The sequence below is a fragment of the Acipenser ruthenus genome, chromosome 21 (genome assembly GCF_902713425.1).
Source record: "Acipenser ruthenus chromosome 21, fAciRut3.2 maternal haplotype, whole genome shotgun sequence".
In the NCBI taxonomy this organism is placed as follows: Eukaryota; Metazoa; Chordata; class Actinopteri; order Acipenseriformes; family Acipenseridae; genus Acipenser; species Acipenser ruthenus.
Genome location: NC_081209.1, coordinates 10,951,697 through 10,963,691, shown reverse-complemented (window position 1 = coordinate 10,963,691; position 11,995 = coordinate 10,951,697). Strand labels below are relative to the sequence as shown.

Here is an 11,995-nt window from a genome sequence, read left to right as displayed (position 1 = left end):
AATCGAGAACATATCTCCTCATCTAAAATCCACAGCTCTGCTAGAGATATACCCAATAGTAGCAGCTGCCCAGCTATGGGGTCATCTCTGGTCTAAGAAATCAATACTATTTTACTGTGATAATTCAACTACATTGCATATTATAAATAAAGGACGTTCCTCCTCCGCTCTTATAATGCAGTTGCTGCGGCGGCTAGTATGGATTTCAGTCTCTAATAACTTCCTAATACAAGCTCGCCACCTACCGGGCATTTTTAATAATGCAGCTGATGCTCTTTCCCGTTTACAGATTTCCAAATTCCACAGTTTGCTGCCCTCAGCTCTGCAATATCCAGCAGCAACGCCACAGTTCAATCAGCTGATTTTCAACTAAATCCAACTATTAATAAACTTCTTAATTCAGCTCAAGATTACATGGCATCAGCACTTGCCCCATCTACCAGATCCTCGTACTCTACAGGTTGGGCATGTTATGTAACTTTTTGTTTACAAAGCAGGATTAATCCTACTCCATTCAACCAGGACTGGATCATGGCGTTCATAGTGCATGCAAAGGACTCTCTACATCTGGCACCAGCTACAATCAGACTATATTTGTCAGGAATTCAGCATCAATTTCGCTTGATGTCCACCAATTCCCCAACTCTATTATCAATTCCAGCGGTTCGTCTCCTTTTACGAGGAATTTCCAAGTGCTCTCCGGCTCCTTCTTCTGCTCGCCTGCCTATTTCTATAGACATTCTCAGTAAATTGATTTCAATTCTCCGCCACGGCTGTTTTTCTCCATTTGATGATTTAACTATGGAAGTCATATGTCTATCTGCATTTTTTGGATTTTTGAGATGTTCTGAATATACAGTTCCTTCTATTGCCAGCTTTCCTACCCTAGGTATCCGCTGCAGTGACCTCAAGCTCATCCCAGATTCTCATTTCATCTTATTTCTTCGCATTTCAAAAACAGATCAACTGCGGCAAGGACAATGTATTCAGCTTTCTAAGATCAACTCTCCTCTGTGTCCCTTCACTTCCATGTTGAAGTACATTGCAGAACGCAAAGCCATTTCATCCTCTGACCCTTTGTTTATCAATTCAAGCCGGTCCATTGTATCAAGGCATTGGTTTTCAACACACCTTTCCACCGTGATATCCAGAGCAGGTCTTCCTTCGCAATTCTACACTCCTCATTCATTTAGAATAGGGGCAGCCACTTCAGCCGCAAAAGCCAACATTAACCAGTATTTAATTAAAAATATGGGGCGCTGGACTTCATCAGCAGTTGAAAGTTATGTTCGTTCTTCATCATCTGAAATATCCTCCGCACATCAGTCCATTGCTAGTATGTCCGGAGTGGGGACGACCTTTCTGCCTGAGCCACCAAAGATTTCCCCCTAAGAAATAAAATTAAAGAAAGGTTTTTTTTTCTTTCCACTGTGCAGAGGGTCTTCACATAGTCATTAGGGTACAGTCTAACTAACCCCTTTGTCACGTTAAGTGTTTGTTTTCTTTCGTCTAAATGTTTTCTCTTTTTCTTCTTTCTTATGCATTGGCGGTTCTCTCTTTTTTCTTCATGTTGTGTCAGCGGGGAGCCGGGGGTCCATCTTTTGGGGGGTTAGTGATTCCACTTTCTCCAACCCTTTGTTAAGCTCCGCTTCATTTACCTCATAGAGGAGGGTTCTCCATGAGTCAGAGGGGACCCCCGGCCAAACCCTTCCATCTGCATGTATGTTTCTTTTGGGATTCTTCTTTCAGGTCTGATGCCTCTATGTGAGGGTCCCCAAGCGGTGGCATCCCTTGTGTTTGTCGGGTCTCCTCAAAGACGGTGGCCCATCTCCTGTTTGTCGGGTCTCCTCAGCGACGGAACCCCCCTTCTATTATGTTGGGCTTTGAAGAGGCGGAACACCACGCATTATATGTTTTAACAAATACTAACTTTATGTTTTCTTTCCGGTTCGCGAGCCTCTTCGTATGTCGGGTAACCTCAGAGATGGTGCCCCTCTTGGTATGTCGGGTCGCCTCAAAGACGGTGGCCCCCCTCCTGTTTGTCAGGTCTCCTCAGCGACGGAACCCCCCTACTGTATATGTTAGGTCAGGAAGAGCCGGAACCTCTTTTGTTTATTAATACTAATTCATGTTTTCTTTCCGGTTCGCGAGCATCTTCGTATGTCGGGTCACCTCAAAGACGGTGGCCCCCCTCCTGTTTATCGTGTCTATCGAGCCCCTCTCTCCATGTGTATATGTTTACTGTTTACTAACTCTGTCAATAAACCCTATCAGGTGGCATAGCTCCGCCCCGTGAAATGTTAACCTATTTAAAATATTTTGTATTGAATGAACAGGAAATCCGTAAATTATATTTATGCGACACGTCATTGATTTATTATTTATGCAGGAAGTTAACCCAAACAATTTAGGAGGATAGTGACCTCAAACACTCAACTTCAAGCGAGTTTCAAATAACGTTTGTAATGTTCTCGCATTATTATTTAGAAATGATTGTCTACACAGTATTTAAACTGCAAAATCAAATGTCAATACATGTTTGTCTAATCACTGTTTTTAATCGAAAGAAAGAATGAAAAGTATGCTTATTAAACGTTTAATATTCTCATAAATTACATAAAGCGGTGAACTATCACTTTTTAGAAAACAGATATGCATACCACATCAGCAGACAGAGCCGCGCCTGTGGATTAAAGACGGAGACTGCTTGACAACAAGAAACCCATCTTAAAGGTTTTTATTTTAGATGATGACAACTTTGGTAATGAACATTTTCTAAAGAAACCATATTGAGAGCAGTGAGCTACTGAGCCTCGTTTTAAAACACTGTTTTAAGTGTTTAGATAACAGTCAGATCAAATTAAAGTAGTTCAATCAAATTAGATACATATAAGAAGTATAATGAGAGCTCATTTTAAAAAATCCCAGTTTAGATATAGAAACATAGGCCTACACATCACTGTATTTGTATTTGTTTTTGCAAGACGTGATGCTGTGGCATTTAGAAGTGCGTTGCACGCCCTCGCGCACAGAAGCACTTCTTTGTTTGACAGAAGTTGTTGCACTTGAAAGAAATGGAGCCTTGAATCCTCAAAATCCGTTCATGAACTGTGCATTTTCTCAAAGCACATTCACCAATTTGATTATATCTCTTTACTCAAAGACCGAAGAAGCTGTCTCTTCTTTTATGTTTAAAAATAATTTGCTCAAAGACCGAAATAACCTTGCATTTCGTTCTTTGATAATAAATGCTCAAATCACGAAATGTTATTTGTGTCAGCGACTGACCGAATCGTGACTCTGACTGTAACATGTTCATACAGAAGCAGCTTGAGAAAGTAAGAAATGAACGTTTTCTTTACATTAAATATATTGCTTAACTGTAGGCTGGTCTAGGTTTTTTTTTTTTTTTTTTTTTTAACATCAGTCCCTTGTCGCGGTGGATTGAATGTAGAAACATATTGTAGCCTTGCGATCTCGGTTAATGCAGGCAGGCGCACACATGTAAATAATTGCGCTGTATAAATAAGTTCAATGTGAACTCCAGCAACGAAACCTGGAGTGTTAACAAGGCAATAAGGTCTGCCCAATTTTTTAATTGATGTTAACTGTTGAGTGTGAGTGTTTTTTCTGGAGTGTGCGTGGTATAGGCAGGCACCCACGCAATGGTACAACTCGTCACACCTGTGTCAGTGGTCCACTCAGTGTAAATTGCCAAATCACTCGAATTAATGTCACTAGAAAAGCACCTGGACGGTAGTGTTTGGTAGGTAACTGTTGGTTTGAAAGATGATGGCGGCGTTGTGTGAAATATGTCGTGATTGCGCTTTACTGTGTACCGTTTGCTGCACCGCAGGAAGGTAATGTGGGCTACTGGCGGGGTTAGTGTGTTTTGTGCCTTATGTTTTGGTAGCACTGACTGTACCGGTACATAATGTTCGTGTGTTAACATACTCGTTTTACTGCTATCCAGACATTGTCATTTTGTGGAACACTTAGTAGTGCGTATTTGGTTATTTTAAAGAGTATTCAGGTACAAAATTAAAACTTTCGTTACATGAACCCTTTAACAAAATAGTTGTATGTTCCGCTTTATTCCAAACCCGTTTCTCCTGTAGCTGTGAGTACAGCCTGCGGCGTGGACTCTGTGGCTGTGAGGGTGTTGTTGGATTACTCTCGATCGGCGTTGCCTCTGGACCCGAGTGGCCTCCTGCTGGGACCCTGTCCTCCATCCAGCAGCAGCGCCGGTAATAACATGGTGGTGTTCCAGTACGGGCTGCTGGACTGCCGCTTTATGCGCATGGTAAGTGGCTTCTAAGGGCTTGTATGTTGGGTTCACGTAAGAAACGTTCGCGCTCTAATTCCACTGCCCCGTATTACGCTGTACACGCTTGTATAAATATACACCTTGTACTTTTTCTAGCACTGCTAATGCAATATTGGCTGTGGTTGTAAAGGCGTGTTTAAAAACGTATATTTCAGTTGTCATTGACGCTAGTATGTGTTACATAACTAAGCAATACAAACGTATTGGCAGCTGTATATTGTCCTACTTGCTAGAACCAAAGTCATTGTATGTATTTTGCTCTTAATTGTATTAGGCTACTTGTACTGTGATTCTTAATGTATTTGTTTGACTAAGTAGCCCTGGATAAGGATGTCTGCTAAGAAGTAAATAAGGGTAAATTACTTGTGTGTTTTATACGCTTTTCTTTAAACAAACTAAATGCGTTGTTTTGGCTTCAGGCTGTTGACATGCAGTGTGTGCCTTAACCCCAGTCTTGTAAAGGCTAACCTGGAGGTGTGTCTTACCCTTGAACTGCAGATCAAGTGTTTTAAATCTTTTTATCCATGTTTTGCTCAGGTTACTGCCAATGTTACCAGTTACATGAATGTGCTGACCTACAAACCTACCCAGAGAGGCTTCTACCAGACTCCATTCAGTCAGGCTATTGTGTGCACCTATACCAAGTGAGTGCTGGACTTGGCTTAAACATGCTGTAACTCCTGTGAAGATGTGTTAAGCCTCTGGGCTGTTAATGCATTCAAGTATTGAGTCTTGCATCATGTCTGACATGACTTAACAGTATCTAATTTGTGGATTATTTTTAGAACTAAATTTCACAATCTATTTACTGTTATATAATTGGAGTTATTGCCTTTAACTGCTCCCCATTAAAGACCCATTTTATGGCACTGAGTTATTTCTGTGAAATCAAATGATTTACTGCATTAGGAATTCTGGACCAGCTTCCTTACTGTGAAGGCAGCAAGAGTAAGTTTGCATTAAATATTGCCAATAAATTGTTTACAATTCGGTGTCTTCTGCTGAATGCAAATTGTTTTGGTGTGTTGCTGTTCTATCTAAAGCTTTCTACCTGTGTTCTCCAGACCTGCTGGATGGACTCCTCCAGTGTATAACCCTGCACTTGGGGATGCCTATGGGTTTGGGAAGCTGGAGTTTACCATGGGGATTATGAATGGTGAGTTTGCTGTCCTGCAATGTACACTTGGTCTATTGGCTTAGAAAGGTGTCCAGTGCAACCCTAACCTGGCAGGGAGAGCAGCCTGTGGTGCTCATTGGGTCACTTCCTCTAGTCAAGTAGAACAATATTTTGATCTATTTCTGTGGTGCTGGTCAATACTGCTCTGTGCTGGCTAGTGAGATGAGTTGGGTGGGTTTCTGTTCTCATGCTCCTCTCCTTGATGTCACAGATGACTTCTCAGCCCCACGCACCTCAAGTCTGTTCTTCCTGGGGTCCCTCATCAACATCGCGGCTGCAGTGAAGCAGCAATTCCACATGCCGCTGATGGTCTACATGGAAGAGTGTGTTGCTGCCAGCACTCCAGAGCTGAGCCCTTCAAGCCAGACCTACCCGCTCATCACCAACCACGGGTAGATATTCACTGCAAGCTGTGTAGTAAAGGCAAAATTTAAATCTGAATGTTTAGCACTTGGGAGCACAGTCCTGCTTGGATTTAGGAATGGGTGTTAAATGGTCAGCTTTGTGAACATGGCAAAACCTCAGCTGAACTAAACTGGGAAGGCATAGATTGTAGCTGGGCTTTAATTTAGGTAAGATGTCCATGATTTGTGGAAACCAGCCCCAAGTTAAGTTCAAACTTTCCACTAGTGCACACAAAGGGTTGGAATGTAATTTTGTACAGGAAGTCTCCCTGGAACACAGGAAGTCTTGCTCGCTCCTTTCTTCTGGTGGTTGTCTGCAGTCCCCGAGTCCTGGCCAGTGCCTCCCCTTGCTCAGTGCTCTTTCTCCTTGCAGATGCTTTGTAGACGGACAGGCTGGTAACTCCAGGTTTCTGCCCAGAGTCCAGACCTCTGAGATCCGTCTGGTTGTCCAGGCCTTCAGGTTTACACAACTGAATACAGATGTGAGTATTTGATGGGTTAATCTGTTGTATTGGAAGTCTCAGGGCAGCTAGTTACCAAGATTCTCTACTTGTTTAATGAATTCTTTCAGTATCTGATGTGGTGCTTGTAATGTGCATAACCTTTTTGTAAACAATTTGGTTTCTAGAGCAAATGTTAGTTTTATTAGTGTTCCTTTATCAAATTATTTTCTAGGTCTATATCCATTGCCGTTTGCTGGCCTGGGACCCTGCCCAGCTCAATGACCCCACCAAGAAAGCCTGTTCCTTCAACCAGAGAACCAGGAGGTAAGGACTGGACCCTGCTGAGGCTGCTCTCTGTAGAAGGGGTGCAGGGGCTGTGAGGTCCAGTTAACCAACACCACAGGGACACAATCAGTTCTGTGCCTCCTTGCAGTTGTGTGGTTAATTATTGAAATGTGTTCTTGCAGTTGTTGGTAACTGGAGGAAATGAGGTGTGTGCACATGTCCCTAAGGTGGGGTTTCCTGGTCCTGGGGGACCCGTGTGTGTGGTTTGGTTCTCAATTCCTTAATTAGGCCTTTAAGCCAACTACAATTTTGAAGTAACTTAATTGGTGCTTTTTTTAAGAGATGAAGACAATTAAAGGTTTAAGCACATTGGTTCAAATAATGGTTTGATTTAAGTGAGACCCAGCAGACACAGGGACCCCCCCCCCCCCCCCCCATTTCATTGAAATGCTAGTAACTGGGTGGGAGTGGGGAAACCAACTTCATTATACTGCTCTGTGTAGAAGTCTGTTGCTGTGTCTTTGGGTTCAGTGTCCTGCTCTTGTGTTCCAGCTGGGAGCTCCTGGATAACCCTGGTCGGAACTCTGTGTGCAGCTGCTGTACCTTAAACTGCAATCTGAGGAAGAGGAGGGACACGGGTACGAATTCTACTTTCTATATAGTTTACACAGGTGGGGTTTTATATATATATATAATTATATATAATTTTTTTTTTGGTACGATTTTAACTTCTATGGTGAGTGACTTTTAAAATGGATGGCAGCCAACAAAGCATGCTCAAATAGGTCTGCCAGAGCCTGTATTGCAAAAGAACCATTCCCCCTCCCAACCAGAGGCTGCTTGCTGGTACTCTGCTCAATGGCCTGTTGCCATCAGTTTTGCTTCTCTTGGGTAGTTTTCATCCAGCACCCTCTTGGCCTGCCCCCTGGTGTAGTGACTGGTCCTGCATGCTGTAAAGCAACAGGTCCTGTTTTCTAACCAGGCTCCCTTTCTCTTGAGCAGCTGAAGAGGGACTGAGGCACACTGCAGTGCTGGGACCCCTGAGGATCCTTCCTGAAGAGCTGTCTGCTGGAAGCCAGGAATTCTACCAGAGGAGCCCTGCTCTGTCACTGGAGGGTGAGCTCAGTCTGCAGTCTCCAATTGTGTGCACTTGGTTTGCATGGCATTAACTTTCATCTTTACACTACAGGTTCCCTTGCAGTCATGTTGCCTGAACCTGCATTGTACAATTTCTACCAAAACCCATTCCAGTCCACGGCATATAACCGTAACTTCACTCTAGTGTGCCTCCCTGCAGGTCCTAAAGTAACAGACCCTCATTGAAACTGCTCCTGGGCACTGTAGAGTAGCTGCACTGGGAGCCCTTCCTGTTCCTAACGCTTTCCTCCTGCTCTCCTCCCCAGAGCCCCAGCAGGCTCTGGCCTGGCTGCCTGTCCTGGCTGCTCCCCTGCTCCTGATGGCTGTCCTGGGAGCCCTGTCTCTGGGCTACTACATGTGCATGTGGCATCATCCCAGACTCTTCTCCAAGTCCAGCAGGGAGCTCCTCGTTCCTGTCCCCGTTGATGAAATGCACACAGCAGTTGGCACGGTTTCCAGCAGCTCGCCAGCAAGGCATTTCTGATTTCTTGTATGTTGCGAAATAAAATGGATACATAAAGACCCTCCTGTCCTGTGAGATTTCTGCCACTGAGTAACATTTTTTTATCCTGAGTTTGTTTTTAGGGCATCCAACATCTTTCTGCCAGATAATTGCTCCCCTTGCACAACAGGGTTTCTGTTATTTTTAGTTTAGTAAATTTACATTTAGCATTAAGTGAAAGTTATTCTACAAAACCAGTAAAGCTGGGCTGGCTAACTAAGTTTGATTGGGCATTAATCTGTACTGGGCAGATAGCCTCCAGGGGCACTGGAGAAATAGTGGCTTATTTATTTTTGTGGGGGGGGGGGGGAGACACTATATTTAATGGTGTCTGATACTTTACCTGGGTACTTATATACCTCAACATTAGCTGGGAGAGCGTTCAATTTGGTTTTGTAGTTCTGTGCAGGGAGAAATGTTGCTGGACCTGTTAACTGGTGCAATTTTCAACTCCATTTCTTGCTAGTTTGAAAGACCATTATAAATTCCTTCCATTTCAACCCCTTGTATGTAATGTATCCTTCTGGTCATCTCTATACCTCTTGCTCACTTATCTTGTAACTGAATGGATGCATGTGTGTGTTTTTTTTTTGTTTTTTTTTTAATTTATTTTAAATAGGCTTCTGGGCTGCACTGTCAATTAGCTGCAGGGGATTTAACTAGGACTGTAAAATTGACAAGCAAATTTAAACTATCCAATATAGCTGTAAAATTGTTCATAAATAGTCTCTTTGGGGACCAAAACAAACGTCAAAGTGGAAGAAAAGAAATTGGTGAAACACATGTTCTGGGACCAAGCGTTCAGTGTGAAAACCTCAATCATTGTTCAAAGCACAAACTCCTGTTGGGTGAGTTGCAAGACTACAGACATATTGCCAAGCAAAGGTGGTGGGGAACATATCTTTGAGTCTGATGGTGCAATTCAATTGAACCTGGAGCTGTGCTGTTGAGCCTGACAAACACTCCTCGGTGATCAAGCTCCACGTTCCCTGTTTATTGCATTAACTCCCCCAGGTTTTTGTTTGTTTGTTTTCCACCTACGTGGGAAGTCAATAGAATTTGAGAAATCCTGGATTTATATGTGAAAATGAACAGGTTTGATGTCCGTGTTTCAGTATCTCTAATTCATTGAATCCCAGAATTTTGGGAGATCCCTACATGGTGCAGGATGCTCCTTCTTGGATGGATCCCTGTATATTAAAATTGGGGCTGGAGGCAGAAAGGTATCTTCAGTAGAAATGATGGATTAAGCTGGCTCCCCCTGGAGACAGTTTTGTTGTACAGCAAATCCATTGTGTTGCTGCATTGGGCAGCTAACACTTTCCTGTTGGACGCCCATGTTGGTATTTATTATTTATTTCTTAGCGGACGCCCTTAGCCAGGGCGACTTACAATTGTTACAAGATATCACATTATTTTACATGATACAGATATCACATTATTTTACATACAATTACCCATTTATACAGTTGGGTTTTTACTGGAGCAATCTAGGTAAAGTACCTTGCTCAAGCGTACAACAGCAGTGTCCCCCACTGGGGATTGAACCCACAACCCTTCGGTCAAGAGTCCAGAGCCCTAACTGTTCCCCAACTCTGAGGATTGGTTTTTCCAGCAGGACAATGCTCCATGCCACACAGCCAGGTCAATCAAGGTGTGGATGGAGGACCACCAGATCAAGACCCTGTCATGGCCAGCCCAATCTCCAGACCTGAACCCCATTGAAAACCTCTGGAATGTGATCAAGAGGAAGATGGATGATCACAAGCTATCAAACAAAGCCGAGCTGCTTGAATTTTTGCGCCAGGAGTGGCATAAAGTCACCCAACATCAATGTGAGAGACTGGTGGAGAGCATGCCAAGACGCATGAAAGCTGTGATTGAAAATCAGGGTTATTCCACCAAATATTGATTTTTGAACTCTTCCTAAGTTAAAATATTAGTATTGTGTTGTTTAAAAATGAATATAAACTTATTTTCTTTGCATTATTCGAGGTCTGACAACACTGCATCTTTTTTGTTATTTTGACCAGTTGTCATTTTCTGCAAATAAATGCTCTAAATGACAAGATTTCCATTACACGAGAGTAGATGTTAAAACTTCATGCTGATTTGAACTCGGCTCTCGCCAAGATAAGCACCAACTAAGACGTAGCTTTACAGTAAACTAATGTGATCCATATGTGTCTCCATCCATTTACGTTTCCTTCCATATGATGATGTAGATATCCTTCTGTCTGGTGTTAATGGCTGAAGTGTAATGCTGGCTCCAGGGATCAGCTTATTTTGCCTCCCTGGCGCATCAGCACACACGACGGCTGCGATGCTGGCTCCGGGGATCAACCAAAGTGCGGCCTCCCCAGCGCATCAGCATGACAACCGTCTGGATTGAGCTAAGTAGGGTACATCTCTGGGGTTTTCAAGTGGGCACCTTCCATCCTCAGTGTTTCGTCGACTAGCCCACGACACCTCAAGAGGGCTCGACGGTGATTCTGGCCTCCCAGCATCACCCCCCTCCGTCCCCCACTCAACTCAGCCCAGCTTACTTACCTGTACATCAGCGTTTCTTTCTTTCTATTGTGCTTGAGATCCCCAGCCAGAATCTTTCCGTCTCAACCACAGCCAGTTGCTGCTCCTCTCTGCTGCTTCAGATAAGTTCTTCACTGTGCGACGCAACTCTTGGCCACTGAATCCGACGTCTCTGAGAAACCGGGTTGTAGAGTGTGCCACAAATCCTCGACAACCCACTTCCACTGGGTAAACCCGAACTCTCCATCCTCGCTGTTCCGCTTCAGTGGCTAGTTGAGCATATCGCAGTCTCTTCCTCTCATACGCCTCATCTACAGCATCCTCCCATGGCACTGTTAACTCTACCAGGTGAACAAGGCGTGCTGATCCAGACCACAAGACAATATCTGGTCGAAGGCTAGTGGTGGCAATCTCAGGTGGAAAAATAAGCCGTTGACCAACATCTGCCAGCATTTTCCAGTCTCTAGCAGCTTCCAGTTGTCCTGGGCGAGGATTGGTTTTAACACCTTTTCTTGGTGGTTGCTCTCCTGGGTGGAGGAATGTTGTCTTTTGTGTGTAATGTTTTGATGGAACAGGTGACAACTTATTGGTCATGTTACGCTTGTCTTCCAATGCTAAGGCCAAACATCGCAGCACCTGGTCATGGCGCCAAGTAAACCGTCCTTGGCAAAATGTGCCTTAATGTTGCAGGTAATGAACACAAAGGACATGAGGGATCCTCTCCTACCCAGAGGTTTAGGTTCTGTGTTGACCTGATGAGGAAACTGATCCTGCTCTGTTCCATTGACCATAGGTCTTGCCAGCCAATCTTGCGTTGTTCCACACTCTCCCATCTCATCCATTCTCCCTGCTTGGCCTGGGAAATGGCATTTATACACCTCATCCTCTCCTCCTGCTTTTGCACCTCGTTGACTACCAGCTTCCTCCTTTGAGCTGGGGCTGCCTTGTGCCATGTAGGAGGAGCTGAACTGAAACCAAGACCCCCTCTTCCATGCTGAACTTGCCCCATGATATCACCAATTCGAAGGGCAGCCTTTGCATCTTCCACAGCTTTCTTTGCCGCCCACTTTCTTCCAGTTTTCAACACAGGTGCTGCCTCCCTTACGCATTTATCGCGTGACTCTACTAATGTCATTTCCAGTCTGACCTTGGCGCACTTAAACTCCTCGGTTAGAGCAGAGACTGGTAGCT

The 11,995-nt window shown here is 44.0% G+C and overlaps 1 protein-coding gene across 1 annotated transcript; it reads left to right on the top strand.

The window, feature by feature from the left end:
* Positions 1-3,799: 3,799 nt before the first annotated feature.
* On the top strand, positions 3,800-8,295 carry LOC131699181 (zona pellucida sperm-binding protein 3-like; the record flags this gene model as incomplete). Its single annotated transcript, XM_058995638.1, has 10 exons — positions 3,800-3,860; positions 4,119-4,303; positions 4,865-4,971; positions 5,392-5,483; positions 5,716-5,896; positions 6,282-6,390; positions 6,584-6,675; positions 7,189-7,274; positions 7,639-7,752; positions 8,040-8,295. Coding segments are annotated over 10 exons (1,245 nt in total), but the record flags the coding sequence as incomplete, so codon positions are not given.
* Positions 8,296-11,995: the final 3,700 nt, after the last annotated feature.